Genomic DNA, 21513 nt, shown 5'->3' on the forward strand with positions numbered 1-21513 from the left:
AAGCTAAAATGCTAAAATACGGGGAGAATAAAGAGGTCTTCACCTGGCGCTGGAACGGGTGCAATGTAGCTGCCAGGTGAATGTCTCTAGGGAGCTCATTCCACAGTCGGGGTGCCACAGCAGAAAAGACCCTCCTGGTAGCCACCCACCTCACTTCCTTTGGCAGCGGCTCACGGAGAAGGGCCACTGAGGATGATCTTAGGGTCTGGGCAGGCATATATGGGTAGAGGCTATCGTTCAGGTAACCTGGCCCCAAGACGTTAAGGAATCCAACTTGCATTCCCTGCCTGGGTCCTATCGCTTTACCCACCCAGCTACTTCCCCAGGCATGATCCATAAAGACTAAATTCTCCTGTGCTCATCAGCTGTAACATGGTTGGAGCACATGGGCGCAGCTCTGTGGCAGAAGGGGACCGCCTTCCATTCCAACGCCCCACGGCTCTGACATTTTCCCTCTTTCAGATCACATTGCCCACATTGTTGAGTTGCTGGGCGATATCCCCCCGCACTTTGCTCTTTCGGGGCGCTATTCGCGGGAATACTTCAATCGGCGAGGTAAGTTGGGAAGTGTAATGTTTCTATGTTGGTTTGGAGGAGGCATAACCCTGAACTATACTTTTTTTATTTGTTTGTTTGTTTATTTCATTTCTATACCACCCAACAGCCAAAGCTCTCTGGGCGGTTCAAAGCCTGTCTGTGGGAGTGGGGTTGTGAAAGGTGGGACCCTGGGGTGACTGAAATCAGGTATTGGGTGCAACAAGGTCAGAAAAGTTTGCATACTGCAGGAGTGTGGCATGGGCTCTTCCTACCCAGTTGCAGTAGATTTCCTGAAGGTTACAACCTTTATTGGTTGTGGTTGACTTCATGCGCAAGCAACCAGTATCCCACCCTCGTCACAGCTGCATTGGTGGTCTTTCAAGTACATTCTGCAGCTCAGGTTCTCCATTTTAATTAATATGACACACAATCCAGCAGGACGTCTTCTTGTGTGGAACTCTTGCTCATTTGAGCGTGTACAAGAGTGATTGTAGACTATGGCTTAGATCTGTCTGTCTCCCACAACTACCACCTCTGGTGGCCACTTCACCTTGCATTGTCATAGGACTGTCATGTGGTCAGTCCCTAGGTATTCCTACCCACTTCCTGAGGATCCCAGTGTTTATTTTTATTTTTTAAAGAACAAGTTTCTAGCCCTTATGTCTGTAAAGATACACTTGAAAGTACCTGGACAATACCTGCTGAATGATGGCCCATGTTCAGAGGGTACCACTTCAGTGTCCTGCATGACCTTCGCCCCTCCCTATGACTAGCATAAACTACAATAAATTATCTGAAATAAGAGAGGGCATGCAAATTTGCTAAATATATCCAGGTTGCAGATTTTTCATTTTTTTCAGTGTGAAATAAGCAAAGAAGTCTGGGCCTCTCTCCAACCTTGCCTTTTGTTTGCCTTTTTTCCCCAGGGGAACTGCGTCACATTAAGAACCTGAAGCACTGGGGCCTATATGAAGTGCTGGTAGAGAAATACGAGTGGCCCCTTGAGCAAGCGGCCCAGTTCACAGACTTCCTCTTGCCCATGATGGAATACATCCCAGAAGAGCGTGCCACGGCCACCCAGTGTCTGGAGCACCCATGGCTCAACTCCTAGGGCCAAACGTTGTCCAGATGGACTGCTTGCTGAAGTAAGAGGACGCTAGCCCACATGGATTACCCTGGCATGGCGCCTAGTGCTGTCACTGGAGTGGAGGGAGGACGGTTTTTTTCTCGCCCGTTTCCTCCCCCTATGTGAGGGGCATTCCAGGATAAGAGACCAGAAGCTGATTACATGGGGGGCTGTAAAGCTGAACGTAGAACCCCAGGACCCAGGTATCACTTTGTGGCCATTTCTGAAGCACAGCCAGAAGATTCCCATGACCCCTTGCCAGTTCTTTTCATAGAGTTTGCCTTCTTGGTGTTGTCACTGGCCATCTTTCCTAGGTGGCCTTGACTGACACTGTTTGACTGTTTTTAATTAGTCTGGGGACTCCTTGCGAATGTGTGTGTGTGTGTGTCCCCATTTTAAGGCAGAAGGAAAAGGCTCCCACCTTTCCTAACTCCAAGAGAGTGGATGGGAAGCAGTATGAGAAGAAAAGCTCCCAGCAGGTGTATGTGTGAATGTGGTACAGGCTAAATATGTGAATACGGTTTGGAAGGTGAACTGGATGATGTGCCTGAGTGCTTGAGCAAGAAGTTGGAAGCAATGGCGTAACCTCTTAGTTTTGAGTACCCAGCTTTTCTGGGTGCCACGTGGCTCTGGTGGGTGCCCCTACAAACTTCCATGCCAAGGAAACTTGAGCTCTCTTGGGCAAAAATTATTATGCAAGTGAATGAATTTATGCAAAGTGACATGACCTTGGGATGGAAGGTCCGTGGTGGAACTAGCTGGAGGGGCAAGAGAAGATAGCACATGGAGAAAGCACAGGTAGCAAAGTGGGAGGGATTCCTGTTCCCAGCTGACTATCAGCCCCTAGCACCGGATGTAACTGTACCCAGGGATTTCTGGGAAGAATTCTCCAGAATGGTGAACAATAGCTGCATAAACAGCCTGATAGAATAGGCCTCTTTTCCACCCCACAAGCATTTGTGAGTCCTGTTCCCCGCCACCTGGACATATAGATCATAGATTATGCTGCAGTCCCTAATATTTATACTAGCCAGGGGCTGAGTTGCAAGTAGCTGCTCATAATTTGGTATTCTGAGCATCACAACTTTAAAAACAAGTTTCTATCCCTCATTGTGGAGAATACATTTTTGCAAATGGGCAGGCATTAAGAGACGTTTTCAGCAGCTGGACTTTTTGTATCTTGTGACATCCCTATCTCTGGTTACCTTTTATTCCTATACTGCCCATTTCCTTTATCAATCCAATCGTTATCCCAATTTTTTGAGATCAGTGGGAAATACAATAGTCCTCATATCCAAGCTATTTGCATAATGCATTTCAAGCCTTACCCTGGTGGGGGGAAAAGAAAGCTAGCCATGTATGTTAGAGTTTGTGTGATTATCCTCCAACACCCCCCCCCCCCGGTGGATGTTTGGGGGTGGCTAGAATTGTTGCCATCTCACGTTGCTGCTACGGTCCCTCCCTTCCATTTATATTTATTGAAACTTTTGCTACCTGTGATCAGCTTTTAAAAATTTTTTTAAGGCAGAGAGAACACCTGCTCCAGAAAGCTTAGCTCAAGATGAGGAAAATGTTCAAGCTACTTTGTGCCTTCAGAAAGGAGCCAGCCTATCCACTGTTTGTGAAGAAGGACTGAAGAGGGGAGGAGGCCTGTAGCCTTTCCCTAAAATAGTCTGGACTCAGAAAAGGAGTAAACTAGGACTAAAGGAAAGACACAGAAGGGCTAAAAGAATACTTAGAGCCAGGCTTAAACCCATGGTTCCAGGCCCTCCTATCCCAGGGATATCGGGCTGGATCCAAACTAAGTTAGTTGAACTAAAGTCCCATTTTTTTCAAGAGGAACTAGGTTCAGCTAAGTTAATCAGGATCCAACCCATAATACTGGAATGCAGGAGTTGTGCCTCAGCCTGTAGGAGTGGGTGGGTGTGAAGCCTTTTGGGCGGCCTTCCCAACCTGGCATTCTCCAGCTGTGTTTGACTGCAACTCCTATCCTTCCGAGCCTGGGAATGATGGGAGTTGCGGTCAAACACATCTGGAAAGCACCAAACGGGTATGGAAACATCTGGGTGCAACGTTACCCGAGAGGAGTGTGTTTAAACCAAAGTTGGGTCACAGAAGCACTAGGCCTAAGGAGAGTGAGACAATACTCCTTCCTTGCACTGCAGTCCCTTTCATGCGAAGCCATGGCCTTTGCGTTCAGTGTGGCCTATGTGTGCCAGTGTCGGGGGAGTGTGTGTGGGTGTTTTGAACCCCCCTGTGCTGTTGCAGGGATTGAATTCAAGACTTTTCATTAAAACATTTGCAATAGCCTCCGCCTCCTCTTTTCTAAGGGCAAAGTGTTTAGGAGAACTGTGGCAGGGGAGAAGAACCCCACCAGGAGCAGGTTCTTATCTTTTGTGAGGGGAAGGGTTAGGAGTTTTGTACTCTTCCTGTGAAGTGAGGAAGTCTTGCCATTCTTCTTGTATTACTTTCTTTCTAATGCATTGCTATGGAGGGAGAGCAGGGCTGTGTGTGGGCAGTTCAACACAAGTACAATAAAAGCTGCAGGTTCAGCAGCCTGAGATGACCTGCTTCTCATTTAAACAGAAAAGCAAACCTCCTGCTCTAGAACCGCACAATTCAGCAAGATCTGGATGAGCATCAGAATGCATAATTTACCTCCCCAGTTGTCTACTACATGCACAGTTCTCACTTAGTGCACAGGAGGGCAAGTTTCTAGGCCTTATGACTATAAAGACTGAAGGTACAACTGTAATGTCCTGCAGCTCCTTAGTGTTCCCCAGTGCTCACAGAAGCACAAGAAAGCCAATCAAGAAATGGTGCACTATTTGTGCAGGATGGGGAAAAAAACACACACATTGCCTTAGGGCAAAGGTTTGAGCACACACCCCCCCTCACAGATTAACCATAGCTTTCATGAAGAGAGATGGTTACATAATTTAGTCTCCTGAAAATTAAGGGTGTCTTTTTGTAGTTGATTGGACAAAAGATTTATAAGAACACATAGCCACAAAAAAATCTTATGTTTTTAAAATAATCATTTCAGATGCCTTGAACAGCAATTATACTCCTAGAAGCAGCCACTCCCTTCCCAAACCAAGTACTCCTGGCCCTTTAATTTCATTGCAATTATACTGTCCTTGCTTGCAGGTGCCTTCAGTAAAACTCACTAGATCCTTCCCAGAAAAACCAAAACCAGGATTCCTACCCCAAAGCCTTCCCCTGCTTTTTTCTTATCCCACATTAATCCATTTTCCTATTCTGGTCTACCAGTCAACTTAAAAGCAACAGACCCGCACAAACATGATAGACCTCACATTTACATTTATTTCCTTTGGGGAGGTGGGGAGGAAATGCCAACTTACACACTATGTACAGAAGATGGAGATTGTGCTTTGACAGCTTGTAATGGAAAAGACAGATCCATTCACAAATAGCAGGGTTGCTCCTACCTCTTTAATGGAGATAGGAGCAGGTATTTGTTTCATTTGCAGCTGGGGAAACTCCTTTGCTGCTTTTCTTAGGATTCAGGATGTCACTTACTAAAAAAAAAAAATGGTTCATTCGTTAATGCAAGCAGCTCAGAGAGTCTATTTTCTCTCTCTCTCATTCTGCCTAACCATACCTGGTATGTCTTCCAAATTCCCATTTTAAAAATGGAAGTCCCCCTTGGCTTTCACTAGGCTTGGTGTACGAGGACAAAAATCACACACAACTTCTCTTCCTCAGCTTCTGCAACCCACCCACCCCGCACCTCCCAAGAGCTGCACTCTACCACCTTCCCGCCCACCTCACCTGTGCCAGGTTTGGGTTAGCTTTGCGGATCTGTTTCAGGATCGACTGAACAGCTGCTGAGGTTGTGCCCTGGCCCCCAATATCTGGTGTGTGGGTCTGGAGGTGAAAGAAGGGAAGGAGTTGCACTGAGCCAGCCTCTCACAGTTGCCCATCCACAGAGTTCTGTCTAGATAAACAGTGTTCTGCAACCTTTGCAAACCTGGGATCCACCTTCAGCCCAAACTCACAGTTGGGGGACCCACTTCTTAATTATTTTTAACATATACTTGTGTGGTGGAAACACAGTCATTGTGACGCAGCATAGGTCAGGTTGTGACCCAGAAGAGAGTCCCGATGTACCAGAAGACCAATAGTCGAGTAGAACAGTTGGTGTTTCTGTGCCCCAGATAAACCCACAAAACTAAAGGTCAGGGGGAGGTGTGGTAGGGATCTTATGTAGTTAAAAAAATATTTCATGGCTTCCATGAAAGAAATAGCTATAAAGCCACCATAGGTTTGTAGAGTAAATAGGCTATCCCCCCGCAAGTGTGAGGGCAGTTAAGAGAACACAGTTGCTAAGGGAGGCATACATTTCCTGTACACGCTTCAGTCCTTGTGGCTGTTGCCCAACTGAAAGGATGGACTACTCGCCCCAGCCTCCTTATAACAACACCATTAGGCTTTGTACCAACGCTGCCCCTCCATAACAAGTGCCAGAGGCAAAAGCCTTTCTGAAGTTTTGTTTCTCTGAAAGTCCCAGGCAGAACTATCCTATGGGGAGGGAGAAACTGAGGCAGAGAAACCGCCTTTTCTTTTGCCCTGCTAGCTCACACTGGCTGGGTGGAAGATGGGGCAGGGCATAGCTCTTCCCCCCTTTTTATTTGGCCTTTTCTGACCAGTTACTCTTTTTTTAAAAAACTTCCCCTCCCATTGCTTCCAACTGTGTCGTTCTGTCCTGCCGCTGCCATTCCAGAAACATATTGGAAGCAGGAGGGGTGTGGTCCTGCTCTCCCTGGCACGGGTCCTTTTTGCCATCTCCAATGTTGGAGCTGCAGTGTCAGAGAAGCACCAGCTGTGGACCTTTCCACAGCTGCAGGTAGAAGACTTGCAAGGTTGGACCTCTCTCTCCAGGCTCAGAGATCTGAAAAATTCTGTGACCCCCGGGATGCCTTCCCAGGGACCCTAAGATTGCACCTTAGACATTTAAAAAATGATAATCCCTCCCACTCCCCAGCCGTTTCTCTGATCCATCTGCACCCCCACTAGGACAAATGGACCATCACCTGCTCATCCGTCTTCGTTTTATCTCAAAAAGGAGAGGCTCAAAGAGCATGTTTTCGCCAATGGCTGCATCAATCATAATTTCTCTAAGAACGGTTACAACTTGTATCTTAAGAGCATATCAACCATACCTTAGAATGGCAAGCCCAGTTTGGGGTTCCATTCCAGAATGAACAAGAAACCAAGGTGAAATGTTCTACAATGGATTCTAAGACCTCTGCTGATATGTAAAGTTCGAAGGGAAAGGCACCCACCGACTAGATATATAAGAAACCTCATTCCCAAATTTCTTGATTCATCATTGGACCAGGAGGAGGAAAAGGAGAAGAGCAACTTACTTCTTCATCATCCATGGAGGCCAGGACTGCTTTGCGGATCACAGATGCATGGCTGTGCAATCTAACAAACAACAGATTCCCAGTATTGGGAAAAAGGCAGGATATAAATAAATATAACAGATCCAAGGGGTGAACAGCAGCCTAAATCCAGTCTCTTCCCACTCCCTGTATTATTATGGTAGGAACTGCCACTGGGTGGGATATATGTTTAATTGATTTTTTAGCTCACCCGTCCTCTAAGGAGCTCAGGGCAGGGTAGGTGGTTTCCACATTTTATTCTCAGAAAACCCCTGTAAGGTACATTGGGCCAGTCACCACCTCCCAATTTAACAGTTTAACTGAGCTGGAATGTGAAGCAAGGTCTTCACCACAGTCCACCACATTAGCTCTCACAGTTAGGAACGGGAGAAATTGGGTCTCTGAGGGAAGCATGAGGCTGCAGCTGGGGTGGTGGGAGAGGGCTCCAACACATACTTGAGATGATCCAGCATCATACAGCTGGCAAGCAGCATGGCTGTGGGGTTGGCAATGTTCTTGCCCGCAATGCTTTTGCCGGTATTGCGTGTGGCCTGGAAAGGAGGAGGAGGAAAAAAACCAGAGGTGAGGTGTTACACTGAGTTATATGATCAGTGGAACAAGAGCATTTCCAAAATGCAGAAGAGATCCTGTTTTGGCTGGCATATTCTGGCCTCTCCCCGTTTCTTCCAGGCAATGCTTAACTGAGAGATGCCAGGACTCCAGCTTAGCTAGAAGTCACAGCCTCTGACTTGGGGACCCTTCCTCCAGTTGAGTGGTTGCTGGTTGCAACTGGAGGGACTAACTTAGAGGAGGAAGCTGGCAGCTCCCACCCAAGCCAGCTGTGCCCATGAGCAACCAGCACCCCACCTGCTTCTATGACTAAATGCAAATTATGAGGGCCAGTTCTGGGCACCTATATTTTTATACTCTCCCTATGTCATAAAATCCCACCTCCATTTGTTAAGCTTCTCCCTCCCCATGGTCAAACCTTATACTGTAGGGTCCTTGGGGCAGGGGCCTATCCTTCCCCACTCATGCTATAAAGTAGGGGGGCGGGCAACCTCTTCCACTGTGAAGGCTTCATGTGGCACCAGGTGGAGAGGTGGGGGCCACATGCACATGGAGACACACACACTGGGCTGCAGGGGAAAGTAGATGGGCCTCCCCCAAGCTGGCAGGCTGCAGAGAGCAGCATAGGACAGGTTGCCCACCTCTGCTGCGTACAGCTCTGTATCACAATGGCGCTGTATGAGCAACCAGCAATAGCTTCTTCTAGTAAGGTAGCAAGCAAGCATCATAAGCAAATCATTCCCCATGGGATGCTGTGACCAGCACACACCCCTGAGGGATGCTGCAAATCTCAGCTTCAGAACATCCTCCTCTGTCTATCCGTCCCTATCGCAGCACACACCCAAGCAGGTTTCAAATCTTGGTTAAGCTGGAATCCTAGGTAGCCTTAACTCTAGTTAATATTGGTGCCAATGTAACACCCGACCACAGTTAAGGCAGGTGAGGAACATGTGATCCAGACAGAGAGCATGTGAACCTGTGGTTTGCTCCCAATCTCTTCAACGCAGCGAAGAGCATCCCACACATTAAGTCTGCACAAGCCCTTAGGTAGAGCACATGTTCGGTTGGCAGCTACGCATTCCTGACTAGATCACATCTCCCCCATTTTACCAGAGCATTTGACATCCACCCCTTTCTGAATCTCAGCTTCCTTCTAGGCCTCACCGTCTCAAAAACTGCATAGTCACGGCCATAGTTGGCCCCAGGCACCAGGCCCGGCCCCCCAACCAGTCCAGCACAGACGTTGTTGACGATGTTGCCGTAGAGGTTAGGCATAACCATGACGTCAAACTGCTGTGGGCGGGACACCAGCTAGGAATTCAGAGAAGGCAGTAAGTGGAAAGGTGACAGCAACCATAAAAGTCCTCTTTCTTCCCACTCAACCCAGTCACAAAAGAATGGTGATGTGTTTCAGATCTACCCAAAATCATGCATAAAAGCTCTCCGAATTTAAACCATTCCAGTGAATATTACTTTAGTCTCCTTTAACACCAGGGAGTTCTGCAATGCCTTGATCAAATAAAAACTAAAATTTCTAGTCCTCATGACTGTAGAGAACATTTTTACCAAAATGAAGTCTGTGGGCACAAACCAATGGGACTAACACTTGTGCAAGTTTCATGGGATCTGCTCATGGAAGGCGGCCACGTGGCTTTATGGAAAAACTGAGGAAATTGGGAGAGGCTATTGAAGAAATCTGAAGGGGCCTTAGTGGGAAGCTCTGAGTTGACTGCCAAAAGGAATGAAAACCAAGGTTGGATTTTCCTCAAAAAAGACTCAAGTCTTGCATTTGAAAATGCAGTTGGACATGAAACCAGACCAACACTAGAGTACCTGCATTGTGGTGTTGTCAACAATCATGCTATCGAAGGTGATGTTTGGGTAGCCAGCTGCCACCTCTTTGCAGCACTGCAGGAAGAGTCCATCCCCCAGCTTCCTTTATGGGAGAGGGAAAAGGGGCAAGATCAGCCAGAGCAGTTGGCCAACCTGCAGCAAAGGTGCCACCAGTGGGAGAGGCAGCAAGCACTTGTGGCAATCCTGGACAGGAGCAGGAAGGTCCGTGGAGCAGAGTCAGGCCTGTACTCCTGCCTGCCTCCCCCACAAGCACTGCTGCCTACTCCGACTCAGTAGCTTGGGAGGAAAACTGCCCCAAGGCACAGTGGCCTGTACTATACCGTGCACTGGACTGGCACCATTTCCTACCATGAACACATTCTGCCAAAAGGCTTGGCCAGCACTGAGCCAGAGAATTCTCATCCCCTTTCCACAGCCATTCCTGTTTCCCCTCATCCCACACACTCAAAAAACCAAACGAATGGCACAGGGTCAATGACCTACATGATGTTGGCCTTGTGGACGGCTGTCACCTTCTTGCGACCGGTCTGGCATGCCAGCTTGAAAGCGTATTCTGCAATGCGCAGCGACTTGGTCTTGGTGATGATCTTCAGGCTCTCCACTACGCCGGACACACTCTGTGGGGAGGGGCATCATCAGTGTCTCTGGGATTTACCTCCAGCCCAGTACCAAGGGGGAAATGGGCAAGGACACTGCAAACCCGGACTCAGAGGACTGCCACCCCTAGGAACCCAACTCCCTGCTTGTGGTTTTCCCATCCAAGATACACACCATATCTAATTTTTAAGAGCGGCCATATATTTAATTGCACCAGAGCTATAGGCTCTGCTTACTTGTCTCCCACCCAACCAAAACAAAGCAAAAACAAACGGCTCTTCCCCTCACATGCAGAGTCAGTGTGCACAGAAACTCGGCTGCTCACTCCTGTTTGCTTTGCTTTGGTAGCTGCTAAGAGATGCTCCGGCGACTCTACACATGGACTTCACCAGATGGTCAATATCGAAATCAGATTGGTTATGTACTTTGCAGCCAAAGATGGAGAAGCTCCATACAGTCAGTAAAAACAAGACCTGGAGCTGACTGTGGCTCAGATCATGAGCTTCTTGTTGCAAAATTTCGGCTTAAATTGAAGAACGTAGGGAAAACCACTAAACCATTCAGGTATGACCTAAATCATATCCCTCATGAATATACAGTGGAGGTGAGGAATAGATTTAAGGGATTAGACCTGATAGACAGAGTGCCTGAGGAACTATGGACGGAGGGCCATAACATTGTTCAGGAGGCAGCAACTCAATCCATCCCAAAGAAAAAGAAATGCAAGAAAGCAAAGTGGCTGTCTGATGAGGCTTTACAAGTAGCTGAGGAAAGAAGGGAAGCGAAAAGCAAAGGAGAAAGGGGAAGATATATCCAATTGAATGCAGAGTTCCAGAGAATAGCAAGGAGAGACAAGAAGGCCTTCTTAAATGAACAATGCAAAGAAATCGAGGAAAACAATAGAATGGGAAAGACTAGAGATCTTTTCAAGAAAATTGGAGATATCAAGGGAACGTTGATAAGGACAAAGAAGGCAGGGACCTAACAGAAGCAGATGAGATTAAGAAGAGGTGGAAAGAATACACAGGAGAACTATACAGGAAAATCTTAACGTCCCTGATAGCCATGATAGTGCGCTCACTGAACTTGAGCCGGACATCCTAGAGAGTGAAGTCAAGTGGGCCTTAGGAAGCATTGCTAACAACAAACCTAGTGGAGAAGACAATATTCCAGCTGAGCTATTTAAAATCCTAAAAGATGATGCTGTTAAAGTGCTGCACTCAATATGCCAACAAATTTGGAACACTCAACAGTGGCCACAAGACTGGAAAAGGTCAGTTTACATTCTAATTCCAAAGAAGGGCAATGCCAAAGAGTGTTCAAACTACCGTACAATTGCGCTCATTTCACATGCCAGCAAGGTGATGCTCAAAATCCTACAAGCTAGGCTTCAGCAGTATGTGAACTGAGAACTACTGGAAGTACAAGCTGGGTTTCGAAGAGGCAGAGGAACTAGAGATCAAATCGCCAACATTCGCTGGATCATGGAGAAAGCAAGAGAATTCCAGAAAAATGTCTATTTCTGCTTCATTGACTATGCTAAAGCCTTTGATTGTGTGGATCACAACAAACTCTGGCAAATTCTGAAAGAGATGGGAGTACCAGACCACCTTACCTGTCTCCTGAGAAACCAGTATGAGGGACAAGAAGCAACAGTAAGAACTGGACATGGAACAACCGACTGGTTCAAAATTGGGAAAGGAGTATGACAAGGCTGCATATTGTCGCCCTGCTTATTTAATTTATATGCAGAGTACATCATGAGAAATGACGGGTTGGATGAATCACAGGTCGGAATTAAGATTGCCGGGAGAACTATCAACAACCTCAGATATGCAGACGATACCACCCTAATGGCAGAAAGTGAAGAGGATCTAAAGAGCCTCTTGTTGAGGGTGAAAATGGAGAGTGCAAAAGCTGGTTTGAAACTCAACATTAAAAAAACGAAGATCATGGCATCTGGCCCCATCACTTCCTGGCATATAGAAGGGGAAGAAATGGAAGCAGTGACAGATTTTATTTTCTTGGGCTCCAAGATCACCGCAGACGGGGACTGTAGCCATGAAATTAAAAGACGCTTGCTCCTTGGGAGGAAAGCTATGGCAAACCTAGACAGCATAGTAAGAAGCAGAGACATCACCTTGCCAACAAAGATTCATATAATCAAAGCTATGGTTTTCCCAGTAGCAACATATGGCTGTGAGAGCTGGACTATAAGGAAGGCTGAGTGCCGAAGAATTGATGCCTTCGAACTGTGGTGCTGGAGAAGACTCTTACGAGTCCCCTGGACTGCAAGGAGGTCAAATCAGTCCGTCCTAAAGGAAATCAACCCTGACTGCTCATTGGAAGGACAGATACTGAAGCTGAAGCTCCAATATTTTGGCCACCTAATGCGAAGAGAAAACTCTCTGGAAAAGACCCTGATGCTGGGAAAGATTGAAGGCAAAAGGAGAAGGGGATGGCAGAGGATGAGATGGCTAGATAGCATCACCGATGCAATGAATATGAATTTGAGCACACTCCGGGAGAGAGCGGAGGACAGGAAAGCCTGGCGTGCTATGGTCCATGGGGTCACAAAGAGTCAGACACGACTTAACAACTGAACAACAACAACAAGAAGTGCTTCAGGGGGAAACTGTGTGGCTGTTCACACTGAGGAGGAGGGGGTTAAAGACCCCTCTGTCAGCATCTAGGAGAAAGCACGGGGAGGTGCACAATAAGGGCAGGAACCCTGGAGACTGGAGGGGAAGCAGAGGGCCAGGCTGAGCTCCTGGATTGCCAGCTGCCAACCCGCAACGTAGAGTGCTACTCTGATCCTGCACTGAAAGATCACTTAGTCCAAGGCACTGCCGTACAGCAAGACCATCCATCCATTCCCATCCCTCAACACCCTACTCAGACCTGCCACAAGGAGAGAGCAGGTATGCTGCAGAAGGCGCTCGCAAAGCCAACAAGCTTCCCCACATGGGAAACGGCCTTTGTCATTGTTCAGTCGTTAAGTCGTGTCTGACTCTTCGTGACCCCACGGACCATAGCACGCCAGGTATAGCTCCGCTCTCTCCCAGAGTGTGCTCAAGTTCATTGGAAATGGCCTTGCCCTTATGCAAATAGGATTGAGGCCAAGGTGCAGGGGTGGAATAAAAAGGGTAAGACTGGCTTCCTCTGCTAATGGGCACCTCATGCTCCAGGCTGCTGTATTCCCCCTCCGTGTTCTCCCGGACTATCAGGATGTCGATGTCATGGTGCCTGGTTGCCACTCCTGGAAGGCTCTTGCAATGGATCAAGTTGGCAAAGAGATCCAGATTAGTGCTGTGGAGGCAGAAAAGCAAAGGAGAAGGTCACACGGCACAGACTCCCAAGTCGCTTCAGGAAGCACTTGATTGGTTCTTCTCCACCAGCCTGGCCAACTGCCTGAACAAGAGCATCATGTTGCTAGTGATAAACCTGCTATGCTCTCGGCAGACCACCTGCATCACAGGAAGGGGGGTTTTCTGGCATGCCTGGGCTGGAGCTGGAGAGCTGCTGGGTCTGGCTCTGGTTGGGAACACAGGCCTGTGCTCCCATTCTCTAATGCTGCATGGCTGTCTGCTCCCCAGCTCAACAAACTAGAAGTAAAGCCACACCAAGACACAGATGGTGGTCACAGCAGACTGGCATTACCTCACTCTTGGGACTTGTGGCACCACCACAGTAAGCAATACGCAAATTAAGGACACTGGCATATATATGATAGCTTAACATTCCAAGATCCATGGCTTTTTGTTGTTCTTTTTTAAGAATCTGGAATGTGTTTATTTTTTTCAGCCAGTACTGGCATGGGAAGTGTGTGGGAGTTAGAGGCAGGCAGAGGGGCTAGGAAACAACATCCAGGAAGGACTGAGAAGAAGCTGTTTAGGGTGCAATCCTATGCATGTTTAGACAGAAAAAAGTCCTACAACTCCCAGCATTCCCCAACCAGCCAGGCTGGCTGGGGAATGCTGGGAGTTTTGTCTAAACATGCATAGGATTGCACGCTTAAAGTTCTGAAGCTTCCATCTCAGTCCCAATGGTGCAGGCTGCCCAGGCCAGGTCTGGCTCCAATGACCTTATCAAATACAGCAAACGTGTTGTCAAATACTGCTCCGCCATAATTTTTTTTAAAGCAGGCTGAGGGCCTTGAGGGCGCCATACACCGCACCATTAGGTGTACTAGAAACTTTGGGAAGAAGAGGATTCCAATCGCCCCTAGGAACTATCCACGTGCCTCCTTAAGAAGGCTCCCTTTACATTTTAAGCAGCATCCAACTCGGCACTTGTACAGCAACCTCTCCTGTGCAGAACATTCCCACCTCCAGCCATGGTGGTACCAGTGCAAGGGTCACTATTTCGGCCTACCAGTCGCCTGTCAGCAGAACTGGGTGCAGGTGATGCAATGCAAAGGAAAGCATTGTCCAGGACCCTGCAAATCCTTGAAAGGATGGAGATGGAGAGAGCAACAGACAGCAGGGGGCATCCGGCCTTCTGAGAGATGCCATGGCCCTGGGAGGAACTGGCAAGAAGCAGCTTATGACGCTCCCCCTCAACCCCAGCCTGGAGTCCACATTTCAGCTTTTAACCTCATTCTGCACAACCTGTGACCCACTAAGCAGAATGCAGCCTCCCAGCCATGGGTTGTTGGCTGCCAGATGTTTGTCCCCAGCCCCTTGTTTTTGCAGTCCACCGCAGCTGGCAAAAAAGAGGTGATTCATGGATCTCCTGGTGGGCCGCTACCTATGGCTGGCCAGCTGAAGTTGTGGGGGCCAGTTTTCACAAACTCCCAAGCGCTGCCTGCTATGTGGGCTAAGCCTCTCTCATCTCACCGCAGTATGTTGTTCCGGGACTTGTGGGAAGGCGGCAGGTTATGGTTCGTCTCAATGTTTCCTATAAATCCAAGAGAGAACCAGTTAATAAAGGGGCCCCACTTTCTTGCTCTGGCAAGCATGAGATGCTGAGATGGGGCAATCTGATAATAGTGCCTATTCTAATCCTGCTTGTCTGTGCGCATCACAGGTTAGGAACAGATGTGGAGAGAGCATCAAGCCCAGGAAATCTGGATATTCAGAATTCCTTACTGGCCACAAATGTACTGGGAGGCTGGAGGAAGCGTGCTGTTTTTCAGTCTCTGCTCCTCCATCCATAGAATGGGAATAAGCAGCACCAGTCTTCCAGATCTATTGTGATGATGCACAAAATTGTTTTGTTTTAATGCACGAGTGATAGGAGAGGCTCCCAGAGCTAGTCTCTTCACATATTGTTATGGCAAAACCCAGAATGGGCTCATTCCAGATGAAGAAAGGAAAAAAGAAAGAATTGGAGCCACAAAATCAACTCAAAAATGTCTAATAACCAAGAGGAACTGGAAAAGAAAGGGTTGCCCCACTGCTCACCACCACCAAAGTGTCAGACACAGAATCATGGAGCTGTACATTATTGTTACTGTTATTAGCGATACTTATATACCACTTAATATAATAAAATCCCTAAGCAGTAAAGGGCAAGACAGCCATGAAGCCCAGCCTCCATGTCCCAAGGCAGCTCACCCTCAGATTAAACCAACATGATTAAGACCACAGGGTGCCAAACACAAAAGGCAGGAGCCCACAAGGGGTACCGCATCACGGGACCACTAGAACAGGGGGATCCAAGCAACTCAAGCAAGTGAACCGAACCACGTGCTGTAGAGCAGGGGTGTGGAATGGGTGGCCCTCCAGATGTTGTTGGACTGCAGCTCCCATCATCTTTGACCATCAGTTAATGCTGGCTAGGGCCGATGGGAGTTGCCGTCCAACAACTTCCGGAAGGCCAGCTGTTCCCCACATCTGCTGAAAGGGAAGGCAAAAGCCAATCCGCCATTGGGATGGCAAACTCCTCCCTGTGTTGCTCTTGAGCCCCATAAACATTGAGCTGAGTAGCCAAGTGTGGTGGCTCCCTCCTACTTAAAGAACCCAAGACCCAACGAGAGCCCCTATGCCTCCCCAGCCTACCCCCCCCAGCCTTTCTCAAGCCCTCTACCCCTTTTGGCACAGTACCTCAGATCTAGCCTTGACCTCCTTCAGCACAACAGTCCCTTCCAGCTGCCCGCCTGGAGTTAGCCAATGACACAAAGGACACCCCCTGCACCTCATCTTCTCAGCTTCCCTTTAGCAGGGGATCCATCCCATTTGCACGATTATACCTGCTGTGAAAAGATCAGCTTTACCTTTCAGGGCCACACGGTTACGCCGGATAGCCATGAGGGCATTTTTGATGTCCTCTTCCGATGCCGCCGAGCTCACCAGAACTTCCTCAAAGTCCACAGGCACACAGGCATGCCTGGTGAGAGACAAGAGAAGTCTGGGGCAGTCCCTGGGAATCCCGGACATGGCTTTGGGATGAGAAGGGGGTCTGCCAGGGTAGCACAAGCTGTGAGAGCTTAGAGTCTGGCTGCCAGCGATTGACGCACAGCTCTGGAAAGCAGGGAGAGAGAGGGAGTTGATACCTGAACAGTTCCTTGACGTGAAGCATGAGTTCTGGCCCAATCCCATCTCCGGGGATCATAGTCACAGTGTGGCGCCCCCCATATTTGGCAGGCGGAGGCTGCAATGAAAGAGAAATGGGTGCAGGCAGATTAGAACAAAGTCCAGAAATTCATCACCCCATGCTAGCTGGGGGAATAGCGCAACACTTCCCAATGGCTGCGCAACACACAGAAAAATGACAGCAGTGGGCAAACAAGCTCGTGCGCCATTACAGCTCTTCCCCTTGAACAGGGGTGGTGACCATGTGGCCCTCCAGATGTTGTCGGACTGCAACTCCCATCAGCCCTAGCCAGCACAACCAATGGTGAGGGCAGACAGGAGTTGCAGTCCAGCAATATCTAAAGGGCCACACGTTCCCCATCCCTGTCTTTGAGAAACAATGTCTGAGAAACCCCACAACTCCCAGATCAGCTTAAAACCCACTGATTTAGATTTCCCATCCGTAGCCAGGTAGAAAACCCCAACAGTCCTAGCTCCTAGCCAAGTAGCATCAGCTACCCTACTCTAGCCACTAGACTCCCCCCCACCCCTGTCCTGGTAATGTACAAATCCAGCCTGGAACGTAGGAAACTGCCTTCTACCCAGTCAGACCATCTAGTTCAGTACTGTTCATGCTGAATGGCGGTGGCTCTCCAGGGTTTCAGGCAGGAGTGTTTCCCAGTGACACCAGAGATGCCAGGGATTGAACCTGGGACCTTCTGCATGCAAAGCAGCTGTTCTACCACTGAGCTACAGCCTTCCCCAATGCTTTTAGCTTCCTAGGCCACACGCACACTCCACTTGTCACATTATTCTCCATTTGCTTATTTTTGCTTTTCAGCCACCATGACCTCTGGTTATCAGGGGTGAATAAGTGTAATAATCAGTATTCACAAACCCAGCTTATGAAAACCCATCCGCCAGGCAGTGCTCTTCTTAAATTAAGTTGAAGGAGAATTCAATGCAAAAAACAAAAGAGAAATAATGCTCAAAGTGCCAGAAACATTTATTCAGACCACTGGTTGCAAAGAAGGACTCAGGCCTTCTCTCCCTACTTTGAGAGACATCAGCAGAGGCCAAAGAGATACTCTGGTCCAGTGGTCTGACTCTGTATATTCTAACCCTTAGGTCCCCAACGTGGCAATTACAGGCACCTTGACACCCACACATAACTACTACTTGTCACCCCCCAAAGCCTCCTGCCCCTTCAAATGTTTATTTGTTGCCTTTCAAAGGCAAGTGGCAGCTTCCAATCACCCAGTCATCTTTCTTTCTTTTCCCTAGAATGCCTCTGGGCCCCACAGAAACAGGATGTTTTATACTAGATGGACCTTTGGTCTGATACAGCAGGGCTGTCCTTGTTGTTTTTAAAACCACAGCCTGTATACATGCAAAGCATGTGCAGTGCCACACATTCTGGCCCTGCAGCCCCAGAGCCATACTTATTCCTCATGCCTCTCTTTTAACAGAAGTACCGAATTAGCCATCATCTCTTGTCCATCAGCATCCAGCCTGGGCCTCTTGCAGACCCCTGAACACTTGGCAGATGGAGTTGGGGGCCTCTGCGCATTGGCTAGAATGTAACGCTTAACATTGCCAAGTTGGGAAAACTACTTACAATAATCTGTTGCTGTAGGCGGTGTGACAGGCACCGATATGGGAAGAAGGGGGAAGAAAAAGAAAACAGGTGTCTTAGAGAGCAGTACAGAAAATACAACCTTAGTTAAAAGGATGCCCGTCTAGACCGTTTAGCCAGCATTTTAACCAGCACAGTGCTTTACAATGTCTTGTGTCCTTGTAGCACTCTGGACATCTAAGACAGCTGTAGGTGAACTTGGGGGGCAGGGGGGAAGTAATATGTAATAAGGCAGGAGTTTACAGCACTTCTCTAGAACAAAGGAATAGCAGGCATAAGCTATTCCAGGGGTGCCTGGAGACTAAATCTGGCAGGCGTCAGGTCCCCAGATGGCAACACAGCCACCCCCTCCTCCCTCAACCACCAATCATTGGGTGGTTTCCTGGCTTTTACAGTTTTGCCCCATTCTAAAAGGTTGAAATGCCTCTGCTAAGATTCAGTTACTGACAGTAAGAACTTTAAGCTAAAATATGCTGGTATTCTTGGCTCCACCCCTTTTGCCTTTGGCCCTGCCCACCACTGGAATGCAGCTCCTAAGAGCTTCTCCAAAATGGAATTTGGCCCTCTAGCTGAAAGACATTCAACAACACTGAGCTATACAAACCGAGGCCACGTTCCTGCGATTGCCATCTGTTAGAACCTGCACCTGTGAGGGACAGAGAAAAAACAGGATAGGCTAAGGACAGAGATTTGGGGAATCCAGACATCATTGATTCTTACAAGAGGGGAATGGGGCCTAGTTGGGCTTAGGCATCCTTCTTGGTTCCAGAGCATTCTAGGTTTGAGTGAGGCCTTGCCATCTCCCTCTGCCACACACCAGGGTCATCTCTGACCTGTCAAAAAGAATTCTGGTCAACTGGCTCATCGACTGTATTTTTTAAAGCTTTCTTTTTGTAGTATTGTGCAAAACCTTATGCAAATTACAAAAACCCAAGTTAGTTCACTGTCATGAAACAATGAAATTAAACTGTAACTATCTATTAAGCTGTAAATGATGTTATGCAAATATAAATGCACATCAGTGATGTTCAAGAGATCAAACAGTTTTTCATAACCCAACAGTTGCATGTTTTGATCAAATCAAACTAAGCAAACACATTTTTAAGGGTGCAATCCCACATCCAAGATCCACTGGCAGAGGGGTAACAGAATTCAGCAGAAGCCCAGCTATACTGGCACAATGCTGGATATGCCATCGCCACATACATACACGAAGAATTATTAGTGTAACATCTCAGATATACCAACAGAGCTGTTCTGCCAGCGAAGATATGCCAGCGGAATGGATGAAATGGGGCAGATCTGTGGGAGGACATGGGTGGCATATGGGAAGCGTAACCTTATACCAACTCTCATGGCCCTTCAAGCTACGGTCATGCCCCTGTCGACACAAGTTTACACAATTGGGGTCCCCAAAGTAGTGCCTGAGGACATCCAATGTGCCAGTGGTCACCTCCACTGGTGCCCACCTGGCTCACTGCTTGCTCCTGATTTAATTTTTTTTTTAAAAAACTGGGAGGCTGGCATGCTGCAAAGTAATGCACCAGCCTCCAGCACCATCTTTAAGTCCAAAGATGCCTCTGGGACTCAGAAAATAACAATGTTGGGTGGCTGCAGCTCAGTGCTTTGTTTTGAAGTGTGTTCAGTGAACCAAGAAGATGAAAGGGAAGCTTGGAGGTGGTAGGGAACATTCTGGGGGGAAGAGGGAAGAGAGTTTTGCCTGTGCTGTGCATGCATTTCTCTGAGCATCAGCAGTTTGTGATGTGAAATGGGTGCTGGAGCAGAAAACGGTGGCTTCAAGAGAGTGGTTTTGTGTCTTGGAACTGAGACCCCACCTCTGTGTTGTACTTAGGTTCTTGGCCAAGTTACTTTTCTTTAAGCCTCACCAGTTTGCCTTCTGAGAAATGGGTGCTTGTAACTGGGGATCTACTGGTAGATTTGCAGCAGATCAGCAAGGGTTTCTTTCAGAGTCCCAACTGTTTAAGAATAGCACTGACATAATGACTTTTTCCACCTAAAGTCAACTGCTGAAAAGTAGAAAGTTCCGTTTCAGGCCTGAAAACAAATTCCCAGACTCAAAAATTGCTCAGAGGCACCCTGGGGGTGTTTTCCACCTAGATCTGGTTGGTGGGTCTTGGGGCTTTTGCAAAAAAAAAAAAACACCAAATGAAGAAATCACAAGTACAAAAACAAAACCCCAAATCTGCCCAGCCCTGATCCGGAAGACACAACTCTCAACTTTACCCAACCCTTTAACCCTACCGTCCAATCAAAACAATCCGTAGCGGAGCCCTCTGGGAAAGGGACCGCCCCCGGGGAATCTTTCTAGGATCGCCCTCCGCAGGCCGTCGAGCCAACGCGAAAGCCTCGTTCTCCTTTTGCCCCGCCTACCATTTGTTTCCTAACCAATCAGAAACATCGCAACTGTTTCCCCTCCCCCTCGCCTCAGCGGCGACAACCCGATGTGGGCCCCGGTTTCCCACCACTTCCCACAAGGTCAATGTCACAACCGTGAGTTAGTCGTCCTCTCACCGAACGAGGTGCCAGCAAGACCGGCCTCCAGAGTAGCCTGGTGGTGTTCAAAACTACAGACGCCGCCATTCTCGAGTCTCCTTGGGGGGCTCTGGGCGCAAAATTGAAGAAACCTTATCCAAACACCGCGAGACTTGTGATAAAATCCCGCGAGGAATAATGGCAGCTTCCCGCGCGAATAGCGAAAGAAGCGCATGCGCAATGACGATCCTGTGACACTCCTGATAGGGGAAAAAGTGGGGATTCTGAGATCCCAATAACTTCGGCGGTTATTTCTGCTGCTCTACCCGGAGTGCTTCTCATTCTTGTGCAGCGATAAAGGGAGCTGCATCGGCCATTTTATTAGCTAGTATTCGTAATGGCATAAGGGGGTTAGGCCTATGTTAAATGCTACCCTTACCCAATAGGGTTGTGTGTTTTTTAAAATGTAAGGTGCAATCAGATGCATGTCTGGACACAAAAAAGTCCTACAACGCCCAGGATCCCCCAAACAGCATAGACGGCTGGGGGATGCTGGGAGCTGTAGGACTTTTTTTCTATCTAAACGAAGATAGAAGTGTTCTAAGCAGAGATGTGTTTAGATAGAAAAATTCCTACAACTCCCAGCATGCCCCAGCCAGTGCTGTCTAAATGTGCATAGAATTCCGCCCTAAAAGTCGAAGCGCCTCCTACTTCCTTCCACTGCCAAGAGCGTAAAATGAACCCGCCCAAGCAAGCCGGAAATCACGGGGCGTC

The 21513-nt window shown here is 48.1% G+C and overlaps 2 protein-coding genes across 7 annotated transcripts in view; one reads left to right on the forward strand and one right to left on the reverse strand.

Moving 5' to 3' along the window:
- SRPK3 (SRSF protein kinase 3) overlaps nt 1-3972 on the forward strand; it is a 32570-nt gene extending 28598 nt beyond the window's left edge. For all 3 annotated transcript variants that reach the window (XM_084836055.1, XM_084836054.1, XM_084836056.1), the window contains 2 exons: nt 463-555; nt 1464-3972. In XM_084836055.1, coding sequence (XP_084692181.1) covers nt 463-555; nt 1464-1648 — 278 coding nt within the window. In that variant the 3' untranslated portion in view covers nt 1649-3972. The remainder of the gene's footprint in view (nt 1-462; nt 556-1463) is intronic.
- Nucleotides 3973-4633: 661 nt separating this feature from the next.
- On the reverse strand, nt 4634-20907 carry IDH3G (isocitrate dehydrogenase (NAD(+)) 3 non-catalytic subunit gamma). 4 transcript variants are annotated; one of them, XM_084836059.1, is made up of 14 exons: nt 20779-20907; nt 18851-18892; nt 18229-18240; nt 16592-16689; nt 16313-16425; nt 14934-14994; nt 13272-13404; nt 9982-10115; nt 9478-9580; nt 8809-8955; nt 7531-7625; nt 7057-7117; nt 5459-5554; nt 4969-5205 (listed from the first exon to the last, which is right to left on the reverse strand). In XM_084836059.1, the coding sequence occupies exons 1-14, from the start codon at nt 20845-20847 to the stop codon at nt 5203-5205; spliced, it is 1167 nt and encodes a 388-aa protein (XP_084692185.1). In that variant the 5' UTR covers nt 20848-20907; the 3' UTR covers nt 4969-5202. The 4 variants fall into 4 exon arrangements, with proteins under 4 accessions (XP_084692187.1, XP_084692185.1, XP_084692188.1 ...); XM_084836061.1 differs by lacking the exon at nt 18229-18240 and having other exon boundaries at nt 4634-5205; nt 18847-18892; XM_084836062.1 differs by lacking the exons at nt 18229-18240; nt 20779-20907 and adding an exon at nt 20509-20628 and having other exon boundaries at nt 18847-18892.
- Between the last annotated feature and the right edge of the window lie 606 nt (nt 20908-21513).

This window comes from Heloderma suspectum, chromosome 2, assembly GCF_057233095.1.
Source record: "Heloderma suspectum isolate Gila_16-S chromosome 2, 16-S_ref, whole genome shotgun sequence".
NCBI lineage: Eukaryota > Metazoa > Chordata > Lepidosauria > Squamata > Helodermatidae > Heloderma > Heloderma suspectum.

Excerpts from the sequence above, each read along its gene's own strand:
- IDH3G (XM_084836059.1), bottom strand. The coding sequence starts at position 20,847 with ATGGCGGCGTCTGTAGTTTTGAACACCACCAGGCTACTCTGGAGGCCG. Across the intron at positions 9,581-9,981 it reads GTCCACAAGGCCAACATCAT|GAAGCTGGGGGATGGACTCT; the intron begins GTAGGTCATTGA and ends TCTCCCATAAAG. Across the intron at positions 5,555-7,056 it reads CCTCCATGGATGATGAAGAA|ACCCACACACCAGATATTGG; the intron begins GTAAGTTGCTCT and ends TTTCACCTCCAG.